The 24,683-nt window shown below is 34.5% G+C and overlaps 1 protein-coding gene across 1 annotated transcript in view; it reads right to left on the bottom strand.

Moving 5' to 3' along the window:
- Positions 1 to 24,683, bottom strand: part of SMCHD1 (structural maintenance of chromosomes flexible hinge domain containing 1) — a 128,692-nt gene that overhangs the window by 67,215 nt on the left and 36,794 nt on the right. The window contains exons 9-20 of the mRNA XM_079942278.1: positions 22,656 to 22,746; positions 21,739 to 21,949; positions 19,225 to 19,345; positions 18,963 to 19,146; positions 16,847 to 17,041; positions 15,216 to 15,329; positions 14,537 to 14,643; positions 13,722 to 13,804; positions 13,424 to 13,537; positions 9,108 to 9,185; positions 8,909 to 9,028; positions 5,102 to 5,246 (exon numbers count right to left, since the gene is read on the bottom strand). Of these exons, the coding sequence (XP_079798404.1) occupies positions 5,102 to 5,246; positions 8,909 to 9,028; positions 9,108 to 9,185; positions 13,424 to 13,537; positions 13,722 to 13,804; positions 14,537 to 14,643; positions 15,216 to 15,329; positions 16,847 to 17,041; positions 18,963 to 19,146; positions 19,225 to 19,345; positions 21,739 to 21,949; positions 22,656 to 22,746 (1,563 nt within the window). The remainder of the gene's footprint in view (positions 1 to 5,101; positions 5,247 to 8,908; positions 9,029 to 9,107; positions 9,186 to 13,423; positions 13,538 to 13,721; positions 13,805 to 14,536; positions 14,644 to 15,215; positions 15,330 to 16,846; positions 17,042 to 18,962; positions 19,147 to 19,224; positions 19,346 to 21,738; positions 21,950 to 22,655; positions 22,747 to 24,683) is intronic.

The raw sequence follows: 24,683 nt of genomic DNA, 5'->3' as shown, positions 1-24,683 counted from the left end.
ATGATCCAACAAGTATTAATAAGTGATACCATTCGTGCAGTGAGTAAAGATACAAGGTAGGAAACAATGAAATGCTAGACCATGTATACAGGCCAAAGAAAATGAAACATCCAAATCGATCAGGCTTAAAGATGTCTACAGACTTTGTCCTGGATTCTTTCAAATCCTTCACCCACAGGGATTTTAGAGACTTTCTGGCACCTATTAAACTGAATGGCAATTTTAGATAAAGTCCAAATAATTAAGTGCAGCCTTGTGCTAATGTAACCTTGCTAGAATGTATACTGAGACCCTCTAATCTACTACTATGAGTAATGTGATTCCTAAACCACCTTTGACCACCTGTAGATACTTACAGTGTCAACATTTTACTCTGTAAGGGGTAAGGTGATAAAAAAGGAGGAAAGATATACCATGATGGAGAAAAGACCTAATTTTTCTGAAGAATGAAATTAAATATTTAGATATTATCTGAATAAGCTGTAAAAATTAAATAACATGGCTTGTTTGAAAAAAGCTCTAAAGAGGCATGTAAGGTAAAATAAACTCCCTGAGAAAGATGGACATTAACCACAGACATCTACTTTCACTATCTCTTAAAGCCTCACTAATATAAGAACAAAGGGATTCCTTTTATTTACTTTTAAAGGCAAAGATATGGGAGGTATGGAAGAAGAGACAAGGACAATAGAAATTATCTGCTAGAAAAAAGGATAGACAAGTGGCAAATGACCTAGTAACTTCCCAAGAAAACTGAACTGTGAAACAGCAATGGAAGAAGCTCAAAACCAATATATACCACAGAATTCCCAGGTACCATTAAGGAACTGGTGTTATTAGGTACCCCTAGAAGCAGGGCCAAAAAGAAAGGCCAAAAAAAAAAAAGGTGGGGGGTTGATTAAAATTTCGATCCCCAGATCTCCCCTCTCCACCTCTGGCAGATGACTGGAAAATTATTCTCTGAAAAGGTTTAAGCAGAGAATCTGTGAACCTGGGCACAAAAAGTAAGTCGCAGGAAAGGGTAAAATACTAAAAAGAATACAAGGGTAATCCTGAACGGACCGCATAGGGATACTGAGACCTTTTCATTCCCATTCCTACCCTAGTCTTGCTCTTGGACTGGCTAGGAACCTGGACAGCCAAATTATTCCCCTCCAGGCAAGAGACTAAAGATTGTTCTTTGAGCAAACTACCCAGCCCAAGAAAAAGACCTCAAGATACAACAGGATTTCCCCCAACAAAATGTTACAGACAGATCATCCTGTAGTGGAGTTCACACTCAACAGCCTCTCCCAAACTCTCACACTCAACAGCCTCTCCCAAACTCCTATGTGCATTTTAGTTCTCCATCAGATATAAAAGCAGATAACCAAAGATTAACCAGATATATGAAGAAACAGATCAAAATCCAACAAATAAAAAGCAACTAACTTGGAGACAATAAACATTATCAGTGTAGGTAACCTTTTTTTAAAAACTACCATTTATTTATCAGCAAAAAAAAAAAAAAATGTGTTACATTCATAAAACAAGAACAGAATCTACAAAAGAACATTCGGAGAACCAGGAAGAACACTTGGAAATTAAAAATACAGCAAAAGGAAAAACTCAATGGAAAGATATAAACATAAAATTGAGAAAGTCTGTCTAAAAGTAAAACAAAAACACAGAAAGATTAAGAAAAATGGAAAAATTAGGAAAATCAGAGAACCAGTCCCAAAGGTACATCATCAAATAAATAAGGATCCCCCCCCTTCAAAAAAAGAGAAAACCGTGATGATGGAAGGTAGAAAATGAAGTACTTCAAATAATGAAGAGACCTATACAAAGATGTACCATTATAAAATTTTGCCCTGTTGAGAATTAAAAGTGGGTCCCTATAAGCTTCCAGACAGAATACATAGGAAACATAAAAAGGAAAGTTAATCAGAACAAGTTTAAATTTATCAGCAACAGGAGAAGCTAAAAGGCAAAAATGGAGCAATGTTTTTATAATTTCGATGGAAAGTAGTGTTCAACTTTCAATTAAATCAATCAAGTAGAATACAGACATTTTCAGAGCAATAATTTTATCTTACATGTAAATCCTTTCTTAGGAAACTAGTGAATAATGTACTCCAGCAGAAGGTAAGGGACAAGGGATTCTTTCAAAACTGAAGACCCAGGGAAGGTTAAATGCTAAATAAAATAAGCTACTTAACAATCTCACAAATTCAGGAATGTTTCCTCAAGGACCTGAGAGCGAACTCTACGAAATTTAATCATCAATAAAGGTAAACCCCTATCTCCCAGTTTCCTGGGCCTAACTTCTGATCAATTGACTCCAAATTGCAAACTCTACTCCCAGTCATAAAGATACTTAGCAATTTTTCTTGAAAACATGAATGTGATAGATTTTATTTACTTACCCATGTAACAGAGTAAGATTTCCTTCCTTGCAATCTCTATCAGATTGCGATGAGAATAATCACATTCTGGTTTACTGATTATTCAATAACAAAATTGTCTTCTTTCTCTTCTACCTTTGTGAAGAAGTTTTCTAGCTTGACAGTAGGTTTTGTTTTTACTATATTTCCCCAACACAAAAGACAAAGGGTACTCCCAGGATGAAAGTGAAGGAAGATCACAGAAGGACAAATGTAACAAGCATAAGAACAACTGATCCAGACCAGAGCACATGGCAAAGTTCCAAGAAAGATGTCTACAAGAGTATGAAACTGAGGGACTTCGCTGGTGGTGCAGTGATTAAGAATCCGCCTGCCCTTGCAGGGGACATGGGTTTGAGCCCTGGTCTGCGAAGATCCCACATGTCGTGGAGCAACTAAGCCCGTGAGCCACAACTACTGAGCCTGCGTACCACAACTACTGAAGCCTGCATGCCTAGAGCCCATACTCCACAACAAGAGAAGCCACCACAATAAGAAGCCCACGCACCGCAACGAAGAGTAGCCCCCACTCGCCGCAACTAGAGAAAGCCCACGTATAGCAACGAAGACCCAATGCAGCCAAAAATAAATAAACAGAGAAAAAAATATGAAACTGATAGGTTATCTATGTACCAAGCATCTTGAGAAGAGACCAGGCAACTGGCAGAGAGTTACTTAGCAAAGAAAAAAAGAACAACAGTTGTGCAATGAAGAAAGTAATTAGCCCTTACATAATCATAATAAAGCAAGCACTAAATACTGATCAAGCCAGAATACAACTTTAATGAAGAATGTGGGAATAGGAAGGAGGTTTATTTGTAATGTAAGTGGCAACAAGAGAGTGTGTCCTCATCTTCCATAAGTCAAGAGATAATGCTTAAAACTGAAGAATCAAGAAGTAACAATATAAAAGTTACTTAGAGGGCTTCCCTGGTGGCGCAGTGGTTGAGAGTCTGCCTGCTAATGCAGGGGATACGGGTTCGTGCCCCGGTCCGGGAAGATCCCACATGCCGCGGAGCAGCTGGGCCCGTGAGCCATGGCCGCTGGGCCTGCGCGTCCGGAGCCTGTGCTCCGCAACGGGACAAGCCACAACAGTGAGAGGCCCACACAGTGCAAAAAAAAAAAAAAAAAAAAAAAAAGTTACTTAGATATGTGCAATAGGTACCAAAACATTCAAGTAAGAAAGCTGAAAGTGGTTCTGAGAAGTCGATTGTGGGTGGGGTGGAGAGGGCAGAGGAACTACTCTTTTTTTATATAAACCTCATCCAACTATTTGATTCTTTAGGCTACATGTGTGAATGATTTTTTGTTTAATTTAGTTAACACTGAGAAAAAAACAAACAAATTTACTGAAGGTAAATTCACATAGCCAGGCCACCAAGATTTTTTTTTAAGCCCCAAATCTTAATTACCAGTATGTACGTGTGATAGAGACTTTGTGTGTAAGAATGTCCTATCAAGGATAAGAAGGAAGTTTAATTGAAAACAGGGGTCAACTAATGCACAAATATTTTCCATTTGTGACTAGACATTATTTTTAGTGTTTCTTATTAAGCACATAGATGCTTAAGTATTCAACTCTTCCATTATGGTTTAATATTCAAATGAATATAATATGTCAAAATCACTTTTTGCAACTCATTTTCAATACTTTTTGTAACTCTGTTTTGTTTTTCAGGAACTTAACCATGGTATAAATCTGGACACTAAACTAGTCTGTGAGCTTCTAGAAGGCAAATACTATGCTCTTATTCACTTCTATATCTCCAGCTGGCAAATGCCTGGAATACAGTACGTAGTCAAATGATTAAAAGAGTGAACAATTACACCAACAGGGGAAAAAAGTACACGGCGATAGCAAAAGCATACATTAAAATGTGGGCCCAGGGACTTCCCCGGCAGTCTAGTGGTTAAAACCGCGCTGCGAGGCACGCAGGATCATACCTTAACCAGGGGGCACGGGGTTCAATCCCTGGTTAAGGTATGATCCTGCGTGCCTCGCAGCGCGGCCAAAAAAAAAACAGTGTCTCCAAAAACGACAAATTTGGCAGAAATTTGAAAAACAAGAATTCTTCCTAGGCACCTCAAAAAAAGGTAATGGAAAACAATGAACATCCTCAATTATATAACTGGACACATTGTTTTTCAGAGCTATTTTTTAATATAAGCCAATCATGTCACTCTACAGAGCTCTTAAGTAAAGGCAAATTCTAAGGAAGGACACAATTTCCATGGAAAGTGTAAACTTTATTGCTATGGTTTTAAAAGCAAACCAAAATAAATTTTATTAGCAGGTTAAAAACCTACCAGTAGGTAACCACTAAGTTTAAATGGCCATAATTTCTAAGCAAACAACAAAATAAACATGGTATGGTTTATAAAATTGCCAGGAGAAGTCATATTATACTTGCAAAAAGAAATGGACTAAGACAGAACTATATCAGTCTCACCCAAACAACTGTAACAGTAAATTCAGTCAAAACAAACTTTATTGAGGTAATGTATGTATGACACTACAGCCACAGAGAATAGACTGGGACTAAACAAATCCCCCAGATATCATAAAATATCCACTAAGCATTTTAAATAATAAATCTGAAGTTAACCGAACATAAATAATTTAAGCTAAAAAAAGAAAAAAGTGAATACTTAGCAAATATGAAAACTCAGATTACCTTGCTTCAAAAACTGGCTGAATATCAGTTGATAGTTGACTAGTATGACCAAATTCATCCTGAAACTCCAGAGGGATATTGAATGGGACTCCAACACGATAAGGAGGATCCGAAAGAGCAAATGAAAATTTCTCTGGTTTACCCTCTTAATAAAAAAAAATAAACATGAAAAGAAAATTCATCCGTCAGAAGATTCATTGTAGGTAGAAACATCCATTATATATACGGAAGATTAGACTACAATAAAGATGGCATTTTAAATCTGTGCAAAGTTTATATAAATTATATCTATAATCCACCTGTGAAAATAATAAAGCTAGAACTTTATCTCACACCATGTATAAAAGTCTAGAGATAGAGATAAATGTGTTTTTAAACTATGAAATTTTCGAATATAATAAAGGAATATGTTTATAATTTTATCATAGGAAAAACTAAGGCAAAACACAATACTCAACAGCTATACAACGATGTATTTGATAAAGTTCAAAATATTTTATTAGATACAAAGTTAACAGAGAAGCTCTATATGAGAAAGTACTTGCAACGTATGCAATAAAGGATTAAAATCCACAATACATTAAAACTTCCTATAAAGATAACAGTTTCAAGTCATCCCCTGGGAAATTATTAGAAATGCAAATTCGAGGGCTCACATCATCCTACTGAGTCAGAAACTCCAGGAGTGAGGCCCACCAGTCTGCATTTTAGTAAGCCCAGCAGGTGGTTCAGGTAAAACTTAAATTTGAGAACTACAGCTTTACACTATTAAAATAGGCATAGTAGGCACTTCCCGGGTGGCACAGTGGTTAAGAATCCGCCTGCCAATGCAGGGGACACGGGATTGATCCCTGGTCTGGGAAGATCCCACATGCCACAGAGCAACTAAGCCCATGCACCACAATTACTGAGCCTGCACTCTAGAGCCTGTGAGCCATGACTGCTGAGTCCAAGTGCCACAACTACTGAAGCCGGCACGCCTAGAGCCCGTGCTCCACAACAAGAGAAGCAACTGCAGTGAGAAGCCTGCGCACCATAATGAAGAGTAGCCCTCGCTCCGTGCAACTAGAGAAAGCCCGTGCGCAGCAGCAGCAAAGACCCAGCACAGCCAAAAGTAAATAAAATAAATTTAAAAAAATTAAAAATAAAATGAAATAGGCATAGTAAAGGAACAGACTTTCACAGATGACAATGTCCAATAAAGGCTAGAAGAGGTACACAACCTAATAATTAAATAATTTAACCACCAACTAGGCTAAATATTATAATATAGGTTAGCCAGGAATGAGCATAGGGAAACAAGAACCCTCAGTCTGTTGATGAGGGTACAAAACCTTTTGGGAGGGCAACCTGACAGTAAATATGTATAAAATGTTAAAGCACACACATTGCAGTTGGCAATTCTACTTCTTGGTATCCACTCTAGAGATATTCAAGCACTTGTACACAAAGCATCATAATTTTTTTCCGTATAGGAATGTGATTTGTAACAGCCAAAAACTTGGAAACACCTGAAATGTTCATCAAAGAAAACTGCTGAACTACAGCATGTCCGTACTGTAGAATGTTTCACAGGTGTATTTAAAGAACATGATCTGTATGTACAAAAAGGAACACTCCCCAAGGTGGTTGTCTGATTAGAGAAGGCAAGGTAATCACAGGCACTTAAATCAGCTCTCTAAAACCCCATAAAAATGTGGCACTACAGAGATTTTTTTCAAAGGGGCCTAAACCTACAAAAACAATGAACAAGAAAAAAGACAACAGTAACAGAATTTGAAAGCTGGAGAATATATGGGCAAGTATAACTGACTTAGCAGAAAGACTCAAGAAATCAAATCCTCAATCATCAACAAAGCAAGCAGGGAGCCAATTTAATTCACACTATATTAACACTCAAAAGTCTCAAGAATGGCTCTATCAAGTAGGAGTGAAATTGAAATAAAAAAGGAAGACTTGTTCAAGTTTGTTTGAGAAACAGTTCCTCAGATCCCACCCCTCAACACACAGAGCCAGTCAACTGCCTTCCTCATCTTCAGCAATATCTGGAAGGTTTCTTCTCCAGGAAAGGTTAAGAGTTGGTCCAAGGAGTAAGGGACACAGCACTACTGAAAGCATTACAGTTTACTGAAAATAGGAAAATCAAGTGAAAGATCAATACTGAACATGAGCAATCCCACAACTGGGCATATACCCTGAGAAAACCATAATTCAAAAAGAGTCACGTACCACAATGTTCACTGCAGTTCTATTTACAATAGCCAGGACATGGAAGCAACCTAAGCGTCCACCAACAGATGAATGGATAAAGAAGATGTGTACATATACACAATGGAATATTACTCAGCCATAAAAAGAAACAAAATTGAGTTATTTGTAGTGAGGTGGATGGACCTAGAGTCTGTCATACAGAGTGAAGTAAGTCAGAAAGAGAAAAACAAATACCGTATGCTAACACATATATATGGAATCTTAAAAAAAAAAAAAAGGTTCTGAAGAAGCTAGGGGCAGGACAGGAATAAAGACACAGACATAGAGAATGGACTTGAGTACACAGGGAGGGGGAAGGGTAAGCTGGGACAAAGTGAGAGAGTGGCATGGACATATATACACTACCAAATGTAAAATAGATAGCTAGTGGGAAGCAGCCACATAGCACAGGGAGATCAGCTCAGTGCTTTGTGTCCACCTAGACAGGTGGGATAGGGAGGGTGGGAGGGAGACGCAAGAGGGAGGAGATATGAAGATATATGTATACGTACAGCTGATTCACTTTGTTATACAGCAGAAACTAACACACTACTGTAAAGCAATCATACTCCAATAAACATGTTAAAAAAATAAATACTGAATATGAAACCTCTAACAGTCTTCCCCAGCTTGGCTCCCCAAATGCTGGCACCCAGGTGTTTACACTCCACTCTGGGAAATCTGAACAGCCAAAGAGAAAAAAACCTAAAATTCTCTTATCATAATCTCCCCAAATGATATAAACACTCTCGAATGTTCTATTCTTAACTGTGTGCAAATAACTAGTAATGTAAGAGAGCATCTAATAGAAAGGACCCAGAGCAGACGTGTAAAAAAGCAACATGGAGGAAACAAGCTATGAATAAAGTTTGAAAGCGTCAAGAAAAAATGTCACTATTATTAATAGCCTCAGAGAATTAATAGATACTGAATCCATGAAGTTGGAGAAAATACTTTGAAAAGGGAATAACCAGAGAATATTTCAGAAACTAAAAAAATTATAGCAGAAAGGAAAAATTCAATAGAAAGTGTCGAACATCATGTTAAAGAGGTCTCTTGTAAAGTACAGAAATAAAACCAAGAGATGTAAAGCAGAAAAAACAGTATTAGTACACCAGTCAAGAGGTCCAACGTCTTAACACTAGATGTTGTAGAAAGAAAAAACAGAGTAGGAAATCAAAGTAACTCAAGAAAAATCCCTAAAATTTAAAATTTCAGAAATTGGGACCCCCCCACACACAAAAAAAATTATCCTAACTTCTGGGGATTGCGGAAGAGGGAGAATAGGGGCGGTTGGACTGGGAGTGGAGGGTGTTTAACATGCAAAAGTTAGGAATCAGAATAACTTTAGACTCTACCAGTAACAAGGGAAGCTAGAAAACAATGATGCTTTCAAACGTTTATAAGGAATATGATTACCAAGCAGAATGATAAAGCCATTCTAAGACCAAGATGGTTATACAATTGGTCAAACATCTTTTATTAAATTACCTGTTTTCCTCTTGATTTAAAATGCCACCTTTAGCATACAGAGTTACATACTGGTGTTTTGCTTACCTTTGACAGAAAATTTAATTGCTTTAGATGGTAGTGGTCTTCCTGCATAAGTGTCTGCATTACTTTCATTCAGTACAACTTGTAATTTCAATGTATAATTCCCCAACTTTTGAATATTTTCTGGACAAATTAAGAAGAAATTAAAATTCAAGTAAATGTAATACTGATAGAATTTTTAACATTCAGAATAATAACTCACCCATTTTTTTAAACCAGTAAGGCCATTTTCCTCCATGTTGACTAATATGTGAAATGATTTCTTTATTTCCATTTGGAGCTTAATAAAAGAAAAAAATTTTGAGAAATTAAATATAGAACATGAATAAGAAATGTCACACTAGCATCAAATGTCTACCTGCTATACATTTTTTAAGGTAGTTTTGAAACCTCGAAAAATCTAAAGCTATCCTATTCAAGTCAATAGCATAATGAAAATTTATTCATTCAGCTGATTAAAATTCCTTTATTTCAATTCTTAAAAATGTATCTGTAAATAAGCTTAACTGGCACAAACAAAAGAATATAGAAATAATTTTCTTTTGACATTGAAAATCATTTCTTTAAAAGTTTTCTTAAAGAGGAAAATAGCATACTTTATTTACATAGAGTAATCTCTAAGACCTAGTGCTCTATTAAGAGAAAAAAGCAAGACCTAAAGTAGAAGAAAACAAATAGAAGGATGATATCACTTCTCTGAAATATTCCTTGTTATTTATTTTTGACTTTGGAATTACATGACTTAAAATATTCACAAAATAGAATTAAAATAAAGCAATTCACAAGCAAAACCAAAATGTAGGTAGGCGATATGACCATATTAAAAAATTTTTTAAAATTATTTCAACTGACTTCAACTTTAATAACTTTAAGGACAAATAGCGCTTCAAAGAAGTCAAATTTAATCTAATAGTACTATTAGTAATTTTATAAGTATCACTATTTTGAAACTATATTATAGGATAAAGCAGTAACTAACTGTTAATGTTGTTAAGAATCAAGATTTTCAACATAAAAGAAATGAAATCAAAGTGGTTAAATAAAAACTCAGAATATCGATATGAATTCATGTTTTTTCTTTTCCAAAAATATTCATGCTTAGCTATCAATCGAAAAGGCTTAGAAACAATTTCGCCCAGTGGCCATGAGCAATCCTAACACTCAGGCCTCTAAATGCCATTCCCCACTGAAAGGAGCGGGGACAAAGTTAGAGAGTAGCATGTACATATATACACTACCAAATGTAAAACTGATAGCTAGTGGGAAGCAGCCACACAGCACAGGGAGATCAGCTCGGTGCTTTGTGACCACTTAGAGGGGTGGGATAAGGAGGGTGGGAGGGAGACGTAAGAGGGAGGAGATATGGGGATATATGTATATGTATAGTTGATTTACTCTGTTATAAAGCAGAAACTAACACACCACTGTAAAGCAATTATACTCCAATAAAGATGTTAAAAAAAGAGTAATGGGTGAATTGAGGTTTAGGGTAAACATGTACAAGAAGATTCTAGGATGTCTTGAGCCAGAAAGCAAGAAAGCTCAAATCAAAGACAAAAAAGGGTCTTATCAAGAGGACAGAGGAGCAAACATGAAAGCACATCAAAATCAAGGAAGCATGTCAAATCTATAAAACCCCATACATTCAGAAAAACACATTTATAAAAATCAAAAAAAAACAGTCTCTGAGCACCACAGTACTGTACCAATTCCTGACTGGTAATTTGCAATTAAAGAAAAAGGATTAAGCCTTTATACTGCCTTTCCTATAAAAGCTGTGTTTCAGAGTAAACCAATGACCCTAACTGAAATTTATTACTAACAAATAAACTAGGAAGGATAATAAACTGGGATAATAAATTAGGAAGAAATAAAAGAATGAGGGGATCACCATTTTGCATACCAAATAACTAAGCAAAAATCATTAATGGATGAAACCATTACATCACGGATGAAAGGAGAACTTTATAATCATATTAGCCAAGTGAATTCAAAAATCCATTTTAGCAGCACTAAAAGTAGGACAATTAATTACAGTCATCAAATGCCTCTTGATGTAATACCCTAAGAAACACAAATTCGCTATGGAGTATGGATTCTTGCTTTAGGGGGGAAAAGTGGTGAACCTAAATCTGTTTAAGCTTTTGGGGTAATTTCCAGTCTTCAGGAAATAGAACAAACAATGGAACAAGTTAAATGACATTCCAAAGAAACAAATATGTGAAACACTCTACAGTAAAGTGTACATTTAAAAAATAATTGAAATGGTAAATCTAGTATATATACTTTAACAAAAAAAAATCTTCTAATTAAAAAATATATATATATACAGGCAGACCTTAGAGATATTGCAGGTTTGGCTTCAGACCACCACAACAAAACAAGTATCGCAATAAAGCAAATCACATAAATTTTTCCGTTTCCCAGTGCATATAAAAGTTATGTTTACACTATACTGTAGTCTACTGAGTGTGCAAGAGCATTATTTCTTTAAAAAAATAAAATGTTCATATCTCAATTAAAAAGTACTTTATTGCTAAAAAATGCTAACCTTCATCTGAGCCTTCAGCAAGTTGTAGTAATAACATCAAATATCACTAATCACAGATCACTGTAACAAATATAATAATGAAAAAGTTTGAAATGTTGCCAGAATGACCAAAATGTGACACAGAGACATTAAGTGAGCAAATACCATTGGGAAAATGGCATTAATAGACTTGCTCAACACAGAGTTTCCATAAACCTTCAATCTGTAAAAAAATGCAGTATCTGCAAATGGCAATAAAGCAAAGCACAATTAAACAAGGTATGCCTGTGTGTATTTTTGGTTTTGGTTTTAAATAAGACAGAGGCAGGAGGGTCAGAGTCACAGAGAGGCTGGAAGATGCTACACTGCTGGCTTTGAAGATGGAAGGGGCCACAAGCCAAGGAATGTGGGTGGCTTCTAGAAGTGGAAAAGGCGAGCCTTCCCTAGAACCTCCAGAAGGAACACTATCCTGCTGACACTTTGATTTTAGCACAGTGAAGTCCACCTGGGACGGATGACCTAGAGAACTGTAAGATAATAAATATATGTTGTTTTAAGCCATCAATAAAAGTTGGAGAAATATAAAATAGAGTGTCACAGAGGCCAAAAATAAGAGTACTGCAGTAAAATTAGTCAAACTGTTCACTGCTGCCGAGGCTAGCAAGACATTTATACAATGAAAGTATACATGACCATTGACTAGTTTATAAATGTTGGAAATAAACGCATAGTGAATAAAACATCTTTAAACATCTTTAAAATCCATGGACCAGACATGCAATATATAGTGATAGAACAATTACTGAAAATATAAATTGAAAATACTTTCAGGCAGTCAAGACAAAAACAACAAAGAAAACCGTAATTCAAAAAGAGTCATGTACCAAAATGTTCATTGCAGCTGTATTTACAATAGCCAGGACATGGAAGCAACCTAAGTGTCCACCAACAGATGAATGGATAAAGAAGATGTGTACATATACACAATGGAATATTACTCAGCCATAAAAAGAAACAAAATTGAGTTATTTGTAGTCAGGTGGATGGACCCAGAGTCTGTCATACAGAGTGAAGTAATAAGTCAGAAAGAGAAAAACAAATACCGTATGCTAACACATATATATGGAATCTTAAAAGAAAAAAAAAAAAGGTTCTGAAGAAGCTAGGGGCAGGACAGGAATAAAGACACAGACATAGAGAATGGACTTGAGTACACAGGGAGGGGGAAGGGTAAGCTGGGACCAAGTGAGAGAGTGGCATGGACATACATACACTACCAAATGTAAAATAGATAGCTAGTGGGAAGCAGCCGCATAGCACAGGGAGATCAGCTCGGAGATCAGCTCCGTGCTTTGTGACCACCTAGAGGGGAGGGATAGCGAGGGTGGGAGGGAGGTAGACGCAAGAGGGAAGAGATATGGGAACATATGTATATGTATAGTTGATTCACTTTGTTATAAAGCAGAAACTAACACACCATAGTAAAGCGATTATACGCCAATAAAGATGTTAAAAAACACAAAAAACAACAGACAAGTTAACAAACAAGGTGATTCAAGTTAGGAAAATACAAGATGAGCAATAATATGCAGTTCTTTTCCTTTACCAAAGAGTGGGCCAGGATTCTCAACTGAAACAAGTACTTCTGGCCCATAGGTTCAGAGACACAGTATTTTTGATTTAGAAGGGATCATAAGGATTATCCAATCAAAATTCCTATTGTACAAACTACTACATGTATGCACATCATATCTTTATTTTAGCCCACAGCTACCTACATAGGAAAATTCAGAATAAAATGTTAAAAAAAAAACCCTCAGAAAACAATTGATTTTTTTTAATGTGAATTATTCACACCTTTGAAACTCCTAACTTTAAACAAATGTACTATCTATCAGATTGCTAGCTCATAATTACACAAAGATATTAAAACATATGTTATATATTTAAGAACAACAATAAAGATCCAAATTAGTTTGTATACTTACAGTGTAGTATAACTTTGAGCTCAACCAGGAGTTTCTTTGACCCTCCATGACTTGTTCCTGGAAGCTTTTGCATTGCTTCCCCCTTTTTATTCAATATTTCAATTCTTAATGCACCTATCAGTCCAAAATTAAAAATAAGAATGTCTCAGTCACACCCAAAGAATCTGATGAATCTGCTAGGTCTTCACACAGCACTTTAATTTTTCATGGTCTTTTACTATGAAATGTAAGATGTAAGAAAAGCATTTTTTCAGTATTTAAAAACAAACAAACACACACAAAAAACCCAAAAACATACCAATGGGGGTTCCAGCAGGCCTAATCTCATTTGGCAATAATTCATCTCCTTCAGGCCAAGTTACTGACAATCTATCAGGGAGCCTATTATGAAACCAGCATATTAATTATTCATGAACTGTGTTAATTATGGTCTTATTTTTAAAAATAATAGTTACTAGAAATTTTAATATTTATTTCTAATTTTTTTTGACAGGTTAAATCTGAAATCCTGAATGATTAATACTGTAAACATTTCCTTCTCCTCAACCACTGTTGTGGTTACAGAGTAAGACAAAATCTCCTGGTGTTAAGAGCCAGGAACTGTGGTTTTTTGAGATTTTTCTATTCATTTATAGTACAAGCTACCTTTGGGAGACAGGATAAACTCTACAAATAAAAGAATTACCAGTGAGATTCAGTAGGAATCACAATGACTACGTCATTAGCTATACAAGAGCCACAAACCCTTTTATTTTTCGATTTCCTTTTACTTCTTTTGTACTAATCTTTATCTCTCAGCAGTTACTACCATTTTCTTCTAGCTGTAGGCCAAAGTTTTTTTTTTTCTTTAACAAACTTAATCATAGTGCTGATAACAGTGACACTGTAGATATAAGATTTCCTCATTTTTCTATGAAATACAGGATTCTGTTTTTATAACAGAGAGCTCTCAGGTTTTTTTTAACAGCAAGAAGTTTGTCACAATACACACATCTAAGACTACAAGTGCCCAAATAGAAGAGCATAACGACACACTCAATAACTGCTAAAAGGACAATTCCTCTTGATTTTTCTTGTTATTTTTTACCATATGCATCTTGAAATGTAAATTACCTTGCCATTTCATCTTCTACATATTTTTTCACAGCTTTCTCAGCAACTGTCCTATCCAGCTTTGCAATTGGCACAGTTTTTATTTCATCATACAGTGCCTGAGGTTCCTGAATAAATAAAATTTACACCAATATTTAAAAAAAACTATTTAAGTATAGTTGCAACAAGAACATTTCTTCCAAAGAAACATATTTTTACCCTAGTTAAGTATATAAATCATAATAGCTATTATTACATTATACCACAGTGTTTACTTCCATTTTTCATGTAAACTCCTTAGGCCTAATTAAATAGGCCTTAGGCCATTCAAATTTTAACAAGAGCATAGTATAAGGATAAAACCAGTTCTAGTTTTGAAGTTTTTCATTCTTGAGATAGAAGTCCGGCTCCAATGTTTATGTTTGTGGGCCTTGGATGAAATGTGCACTTTACAAAATTACTGTGTTAACTAGCAATAATATATGTAACATTAATTAAACACTGGGCACACAGATGTTGTTCTATAGATTATTAAAAACATCAAATGTGAAACATAAAAATTCATGCTACCACTACTTTAACCAATGGAAAAGCCAAATACGAGGCAAAACAGAATACCGTATCTTTATTTTAACAATTAAGCAAAAGAACGTAGTACCAAGAGACTGAAGAAATATTTTTTGTTATTTGGGGGTCTTACCATTGCAATTTGAACCTCTCCTCCTGTAGCATATACTTCTCCATCATGATCACCATAAAGAAAAAATTTTACAATGCTTCCATAAAAGAGAGGAAGTGTCTTGATTGTCTTGACCTAATATTTAGTTTTAAAACAAGGATTTAGTATTAATATTTACTTTTAGAAAAACAGGTTTAACAATTACTTAACAGAACTACGTTATGCAAGGGGAAAACTCAGCATCTATCATTAGAAAAATTAACAAAAAAAGCATTCTAATATTCTAATAAAGTTATATTTGTGAAGTTCTCCACTTATTTGTAACATATCTTTGAAAAGACACAGTGGCTTCTTCATACAAAAATGTCATCGCTATGCATGTGTCTAAAATGCCCAAAGCCTTCCAAATCAATTATTATTAATGCAAGTTATCTCAAACCCCCATAAATGTTCCTTGCAGACTGTGAACGGTGACTTACAAAGTCATCATTTATTTCAAATAAATTAGCTCAAAACTTGCCTATAATGTATTTCTTCTCCTTACTTGGCTTGAAAAATCTAAGAGTAATTTCCATTAGTCCAATTCAAAACTTCCCAACTACAAGGACAACAAAAATTTACACCCAACCTACCTTCCAGCCTCATTTCATTTCTGAACTATTTCTCCTCACACACACAATAGGTTGCAGCAACCCAACTCTGTTGCTTGCGGTTTCCCTGCATTTACCTGTCTTTGTCTGTGCTCAGATTATCTTCTCTGAGAAAGCGTTTCACTTGACTACCACACAGAATTTGACAAAACTGATCACTCCCTCCTTGTAACTCTTCACAAATACCTTATTCTCCTGGTTCCCTTCTATCTCACTATCTTATCCCTTTCAATTCTCCTTTGTCAGCTCCTCCTCCTTGTTTTCCTAACCTCTAAATGTTGGAAAAGCAAGCTGTAGCTACACACACTACTTCGAGGTGACCGCATCTGATTCCAAAGCTTTCGATATATGATGATGAGAGTGTCACATTTGTGCATTTATTACCTTCATAATTACCTCTGCAAACCTGAGCCTTTACCTCTTTCAAGTTCCATACACATGCCACTTCATGCACAAAGAATTGCATGATTCACCCTCTTCTCCGAGGCCAATCCGAAGTCAGAAAATTCTCTCCTAAACTATGAGCACTATTCATTCTCTTTTCATAGCACTTACCCCCTTCTTACCTATGATTATCTGCTTAGGTTATCTCTGTTTTCAGGCTGTAACAGCCTGAAGAACAAAGGACATCCCCTAGACCTCTGCATTCTCCACAATGCAGTCAATAGCACAGTAACTCACGAGCAGCACTCAATAAAAATTTGCTGAAAAATAATTTCTCCATATCACAATTAAAAAAACAAAATGGAATTCTCCATTTGAGTAAAGTTTAGTGCAAGAAACAATAAAAACCTTGTTAATTGAGCCTTTGGCAAAAATCAAGTTTTTTATAAAATGTCCTGTTAAATTACGTAATTAAAATCCGTTTGGCCTTTTCGTTCTTTTCTGGCTCCCAAGGAGCCAAGAGTAAATATATTATTTTTGGTTGTTGATAAATTCTAATACATCTAATTTAGTTTCAAATTCTACTAAAAATTAAATCTAAAACTAAGTTAAACTTACCAGTTGTCCTGCTTTGTATATTTTTCCATCCCATTCTATTGCTGAATAAGTCGCCCAGGGGCCCTGCTTTTTAGAAGGAAGATCAGGACGTGTAATTATTCCTTTAAAAAGTGTAAATTTTATTTGTTTGTCATACTTTTCATGACAGTCCTTCAGCCATAGAGCAAATTCTCTGTCAATTTTCATTCGCTGCTCCTGTAAAATTTTAAAATGTTCTATGAAATATAGCTACTAATAAACAAATACAACCACAGACACTTCTCATTCATTTCATTTTTCCTTTCACATACCTGCCCACCCCAGAAAATCTAATAAAAGACTAAAATATTTTGCTGGATCCTTCTCCCATATGAATTTAGATTTCTATCAAAGACATTACTAAAGAAAGAAAAATCTTTGCTACACCCTTGGGTCCAAGGTCTTAATGGTCAATATCAACAAAGATTTGCTTCCCTGTTTTAAATCCTAGGATATACCAAAAAATGACAAACACTGGCTGCCTAGGATAAGGAGAACTAGCTGATTAGGGGAAAAAGGTAAGTGGAAGTCTTCTTACTGTGAACGATGCACATTCTCAATAGGGCAATAAAAATATCTTTTTATGTATCAGGCACAGATTTAAATACATATAGTACTTAAACATATATATGGTATATCTATGGTATTAAAATGTCATTGTGGGGAGTGATTAGGGGGAGAAAAGGTCAAAAAAGCTCTTTTTATAAAGTGATAGTGAAAAAAAGGTTGACAATCATTGCTATGCAAAACACATCTTTCCTTTTAATTATGTATTATATATCTATATTCAGAAAATAAATCATAAAATAAAAATTGTTTTCTAATAATATATAAGAAAAAAATGTGCTATTGCTTATCATTCTTCACCCTGATGGGAGACAGTATAGAGATTTACATTCCAGCGTAAGGTGCTATATACTTGTTTAATGCTTATCTTTAGGAGAATGAGTAGGGAAGATAATCTTTACATAACACGCTTTCACAGAAGACTTTGCATAAAGTTATAGAAGTTCATTTCCCCCTATATATCTTATTCCACAATATACCATTTCCAAATGAAAATGGGGCAAAACTAAAACTGATTTCAGCTTAAGTTTTTGCAGCTTATAGTCAAAGGGCCAGTATGTTAATCATTAAAAAGAAAAAACTTTTGGTTTTAAAAAGTTATTTGAATAAGAAGTAACATGTACATTGTAAACACTCAAAAATGGCATATACCTTCAAGGAAATCTTCCCCCTAATCTGTTCCCAGGTACCAACTCCTTCCTGAATCAGCAAATTACTGTTATCACTTTGTCAACTTGACAAGAATATTAAAATTATTAACTAGGAATGGGATAGTCTGCCTACCAAATTTTTATGCTGTATTTCAAGGTACAGCCCTCGTATTCGATAAAAGTATATAAGACTCAGTATCTTTTTATTCAGAGCAAAATGAATTTCAACATGTTGTAGGGATGACTGACTATAAATACTGTGTGTCATGTATTGTGCTTATTGCTTAAGCAATTTTAAATTCAGAATAAATGCATCCATCTCTTGGCAACTTAACATTAAACTACTGAAAGAGTAGCATCAAGTAAGTTTCTGAGGTGCTTAGGTAGAATAAAAGTACACTAGTTCTATCCTATTTTTTAAAAAATTTATCACTCTTTTTCTATTGATTAATGTAGATTTTAATACTGATCAATCTCACAGCACCTTTTAGCCCAAAGTATTTCATAGTTCTACCTCAATTTTACCCCCAAGATTAGATTAAAATTGCATATTTAGGTTATTAATATATAAACACAGCTTTTGTATTAGATAAAATTGTTCTTATATGCTCTTATCAAATGGACATGGTTCTGTAGCTTCTATTTACTATGTCAAGGTACTGATGAAGATCTGATAAAAGATCTGTAAATTTTACCTGAACAAGATCTAATCAATTTGAAATTTTTGAGTGAACACATAAATGCTCATGAATGAAAATTTATATTCCAGATTAAATAAAAAGTATGCAAATTGTCAGTACAAATCTACACTACTAGTGACTTTTGTTGTACTTAAAATAGAACACTTGCAAATATTCAAAATTTGATACTTAAAACCATACCTGTCCATTTAAAATCCTTGTAAAAAGGGTGTTCTTATCTTTCAATTTTAGCTCAAGATCCATAAAGGTCAGTTTATTTGTGCTGACCTGGAATTTGTCATTAGTGAATAATGCACCAGATATCCTATTGTAGCACTCAATCGGTGCAAGCCCTCTCTTCTTAGGAGGAGTACACCAGTCAAAGCTTGAACAGAACAAAGTATTAGTTAGTAAAAAGATTAGATCACAAAACAATATAATTTCAGCAAAAATCAGAACTTACTCTTCAACAGATGTATATGGTATTAGTCGTCCATTCCAAAAACATTCAAAAATAGGTCTTTTCCCTCTTGCTGCTTTCTCAAGTATGAAACAGTCATCATCATCATCTTCATCTTTTAATTCTAGAACAAAGGAATATTGGAACAAAATGTTTATTGCTATAAAGTATACGCAATTTTTACCACTGAGAAATCAATTTCTGTAAGTGAAATGTTAAAGCTACTTCAGAGAAATGGTAACAAAAAATCTTATGATCTTTAACATTGCATTCTATCAAATCGAAAGGTGGCTTTATTCTGTTTGCCCTCAAAAAGGCAGATTTTCAAAGTGGTTCCACATTACCAATAGTGTTTCTCATTACAAAGTCAATAATTGCTAACATACTAATCCATCTGTGTTAGGAGTACTATAGTAGCTACTGAGCCTGCAATCTTTAAAACCTATTTATAAATATGGGAGCTTGAATCCTGTACCTAAACCACAAGCTTCACAACTCTGTCACAACCAGTTTACTTACATAAAAATCATCTGGAAAATCTACAGTATCGAGCAACAGCAAGTTTGCCTAGCTTGGACAAATTAATAACACTGAATGTAAGTTTACTTTATGATACAGCTAGAATTATAACCTATGTTATAAAGCTCAACTGTCTACATTTTTATGTTTGTTAGTAACACATTTTCATATATTTAGATAAATTAGATTCAAACATCATGATCCTGACATAGTAATATCTCAGTTATTCTGGCATTAAGTCATTCCCCCCACCCCCAATAAAGCCTTCTTCTCCCAAAAAAACCCTCACAAGTCCATCACAAGTAAATATTCCTTTCAATCACACCATTTCACTTGCTCTTAGAGAACCCCTCTGATCTCATTCAACTTACTGGCTATTATTTTAAGACATCATTTGAAGAACTTTATCTTTTTGTCTATAAGCATGCAAAAATTACAAATGGCAAATGAAAAACATGCTAGAGACTTCACGGGAGGGAAGGTCACTGAGTAATAACATGTATGAGCACTTACTAAACAAAGTCGGGCACTATTCTGAGGACTTGAAGCAGTTTCTTATTCAACCCTCACAACACATCTATGAGGCAAGAATTATTACCCCCCCAACTTTACAGATACTGAGGCAGGCGGTACTTTGTCAAAGTTTACACAAAGTGGCAAAGATAAGATTCAAATCAGGAAATCTGGTTCCAAAACCTACAATACTAAGGCTACACTAAAGAATTATTCTGAATGAGAAAATTTAATACTGTTAATCTATGAAAATTCAATGCAATCTCAATAATACCAGTAGGATTTTTTTAAAGTGAAAGTACAGTACAAAGTGATTCCAAAGTTTATCCAGAAGAGCAAAAGATTAAGCATTAAGAATTTTCTCAAAAAAGAACAATAGTGTCTTGCCCTATAGATATCAATATACAGTATAAAGGACAAGAGAGTATCATTACTCATGTATAAAAACACAAAATAGGGACTTCCCTGGTGGTACAGTGGTTGCCACAGTGGTGGCACTCTGCCTGCCAATGCAGGGCACATAGGTTCGAGCCCTGGTCCAGGAAGATCCCACATGTCGCGGAGCAACTAAGCCCGTGAGCCACAACTACCGAGCCTGCACTCTAGAGCCTGCGAGCCACAACTACTGAGCCCACATGCCACAACTACTGAAGCCCGCGCACCTAGAGTCCGTGCTCCACAACAAGAGAAGCCACCGCAGTGAGAAGCCTGCACACCGCAACAAAGAGTAGCCCCCACTCACAGCAACAAAGACCCAACACAGCCATAAATAAATAAACAAATAAATAAATTTATAATAAATAAAAACACAAACTAGATCAATTCCTTATAGTAAAAAATCCGGATCTATGCACTTATGGGAACTTTATATTATTATGAAAGTGATATTTAAACTATTACAAAAATCATAACGTTCAATAATTGGTGCTAGGAAACTGGAAACCCACAGGGAAAATATTAAGTTAACCCACACACAAAAAAGATTAGAGATGTGTTAAAGATGTAAACATAAAATGATTAAGAAAAAAAACCACAGGATCTTTTTTATAATCTTGAGGTATAAGATACCTTTCTATAGCAAGGCAAAAATCAGAAAGCATAAAGAAAAAACTAGTATGACTAAGTGAAGTTTAAAACTACTTTATAAATACCTACAAAGATAACAGGAAGACAACATGGAGAATATATAAAGGATTACTATGCAGTATATAGCTAAAAATTCACTTCAGGAAGAGATCTATGATAAAAGAATATATAATCTTTCTTAAAGCCACTGCTTTATTCATCTGGAAATGAATATACACAAAAATTAAGAATTATAAAAATTATAAATACTTTAATAACTTAAGAAGATTTGCATGAGGGAAAAAAGTTTTTAAATTTATCTAACCTCAACAGCTCAACTAAGAATTATTATTAAGAAAACAAATCACTATCCTAAATCACAACTTCACATTTTGTAGCTAAGATAACAGATTAACATACTTGATGGAAAGCATGGATCATCAGGATACGTTTCTCTATCGTATAAAAAAGGGTGATATCGGATAATCCCTTCCACTACACCATCTCCTTCAACATGAGCCTTGAACTCAAAACTATCGGCTGCTGTATTTATATACAACGTCTGCATGTCATCTTGTATTTCCCTTAGGTTGATAATCTTAGGTGTCTTCCCCTTTTCAAACATAGAAATCTAAAATAAAAATAAAACAAAAACAATTAAATTCTATAGTGACTTTACTTTTGTTCTCACCTATGATCCAACAACAGAACAGGCAAAAACTACTTTTATTTGTACAAGTAATCATCTAGCTTATTGAAATACATATATATTTTTATTTGGATTAAATAGCTCTAAGTAGCATCTCAAAAAAAATACACTATAAAAACTGAAAGTAAGCAAAGAAAGAGCAAAGCAGAGCTGAAGGATATATTAAGTGATGAGTACATTTAATTCAAGATTTCCTGCTAGAGGTAGGAAGTGGGATAAAGATGTACATGAAATTCTTCCTGACGTGTGGGCAAGGATACTGAGAACTCAACACTCAAATATTCTTTTCTTCTAAATCTTACTTTACCTGTTATAAGACTTCTGTGAACAAAAGAAACTATTTATTCCTTTTCTTCCCTGCTTTTGAGACATGATATTCAGTTAACAGCTCATATCTCTAGAGAAGACAGAGAAAGGAAAAACCATATACTATAGTAAACAAAGGTTCCACAAAAATACATCTAGGAATAATCTCTTTACTTGCATATCAAATTAGGGAAGTGTTCTGGTAAAAGACAAGGACAGAGAAGTTGTCTATTTACTGACTGAGTTTTCTTGTCCAGAGTAACTTGGAACTAGAACAGATACCTAATAATTCACAATACTTTAAGAAAGAATTTTATCTTACTTCAATATCAATGTTGTTGAAAGGTCCAACTTCCTTTGATGCACGTTTTTCATTCCCTTTTGGGCCATGAATATAGTAATGATAAATATGCCTAAAACATAGAAGAATACCTTTACACTTTTAAATCACATAAAATTACAGTTCATCTAATCTTCTACCAAAAAAAATTCTATAACTACTATTTGGCAGTACTTACTAGGTGCCAAGCACTATATGAAGCATTTTTAAACAGAGTAAACCATTTAATGGTAAAAACAATCCTGAGATTCAGATATTATTACCCTTCATTTTATATAGAAATTGGAATGCAAGAAACGTATATAATTTAATTTACTTAAGGTCACAGAAGTATAGAGTTGGGGGCGCTTCAATCCAAGTCTTTCCAACTTCAAGGCCCAAATACTTTTAAGTATAGTTTATCAAAAAAACTAAAACTAGAAGTTAAGAGGCTATAATTCTACTTGTTAGGGATGTTCTACAAAGGACTCAAATATCAGGGACTATACAGGATTCAGTAACTTTAACTTATGTCCCCAACATGAGAGTATCATTCTGTAACTCTCATCTTTCTTCTCCTATGACACTGAAACAATCTTATGCCAATACTCCTAAAACTAATAAATTCAACATTATCCCATCAAAAACCACCACTTCAGAAATCTTTGTTATTTTATTTTGGCAAATGTTTCAAAAGATTATATTTGGAGGAGATTATTCACCTCTCCCCATATCCCGTATCACATGTGTAATTATTCCTCAAGCAGGAATTTAAAATATTCCTTCATATGAATTTTAACTTTTTAAAATTACATTAATTGTCCTAGTTTAAAATACTACTAAGATAAAAGGAAATCACTGAAAATCATGATTTCTTTCTTCAGACATCTCAAAAGTGTTAACATCATAGTCAACAATAAGTTTACAACCATACATTAAGAAAGAGTGCTATAAATAGCTTAGCAAGCGTCTATTTCAAAGAATGGTTAAAGTTATACATCATTCTTTTTAAAAGCAAGAGTTAAGTTATAATTATGTCATTAATGTACACTGAATTCCTTCAGTTAAGAGAAATAATAAAATAACTAATAAAAGATGTTCTTAGAGAAGAAACATTCCAAAGTCCTATTTAAAACTCTTGTGTTACAGAGCCAATAAACATCAATATTCAAGAAAAAAGGCATTCCTAAAATCAATTTCCCCATAAAAAATTTTAATTGTTAATATATATGTATAAAACAGAGAATCTCAAAGTAAGTACAACAGCCCTTTGAATAAATAAGAAAAGATACTTTCTTTAAAAACATGAATTTTGTACAGTATACCCATTTTGCAAGACTAATTAATTCAGGTTAATACAAATTATGGAAACAATCCAGTCAAAGGTCTATACTGTGTAACTACAGAGGAAAAAACTTAAGAGCCATTAAATGTATATACTTCTGATTTGATCTAATGGAATATATACTTCCTAAAAGTTTTCCTGGAATAGATACACAAAGATTTATTTTCAGTATTACTCATGTCACATGAGTGATAGACTCAATACATTCAATAGACTCAATACATTTCAATAGACTCAATACATTCATTCAGTAAACTTTTATTGAGCATCTACTATGTAAAAGGAAACACTGGGATACAGCAGTGCATAAAAAACAACAGACATTCCAAGGTAGAAGGCAGACAAAAATATAAGTAAACTGTGTGGTATGGAAGATTATAATACATGCTACACAGCAAAAGCACAAAAGGGGGATCTGGGAGTGATGAGCTGAATTGGATGAACTCAAGTTTATTTTAAATGTTATCACAGTTGTCAAAAAGCATGGGCCTCATGTTTGTATTTGTAAGGACCAATACATTACCGGTGATCGGTACAATATTTACAGAATACAGAACCACTTTAATGCTAACATCAGAGTAATGATTCCTGTACTGAAGGGAAGGAAATGGGATAGGAGTAAAGCAGACAGCCAAGAGGCTTCAATATGTCTGTAATATTTTCTATCTTAAAAAAGATAAGAAGAA

The sequence above is a fragment of the Stenella coeruleoalba genome (assembly GCF_951394435.1).
Source record: "Stenella coeruleoalba genome assembly, chromosome: 14".
NCBI classification, from domain to species: domain Eukaryota; kingdom Metazoa; phylum Chordata; class Mammalia; order Artiodactyla; family Delphinidae; genus Stenella; species Stenella coeruleoalba.
The sequence above is the reverse complement of the archived record's forward strand: the minus strand, read 5'-3'. Positions and strand labels throughout refer to the sequence as shown.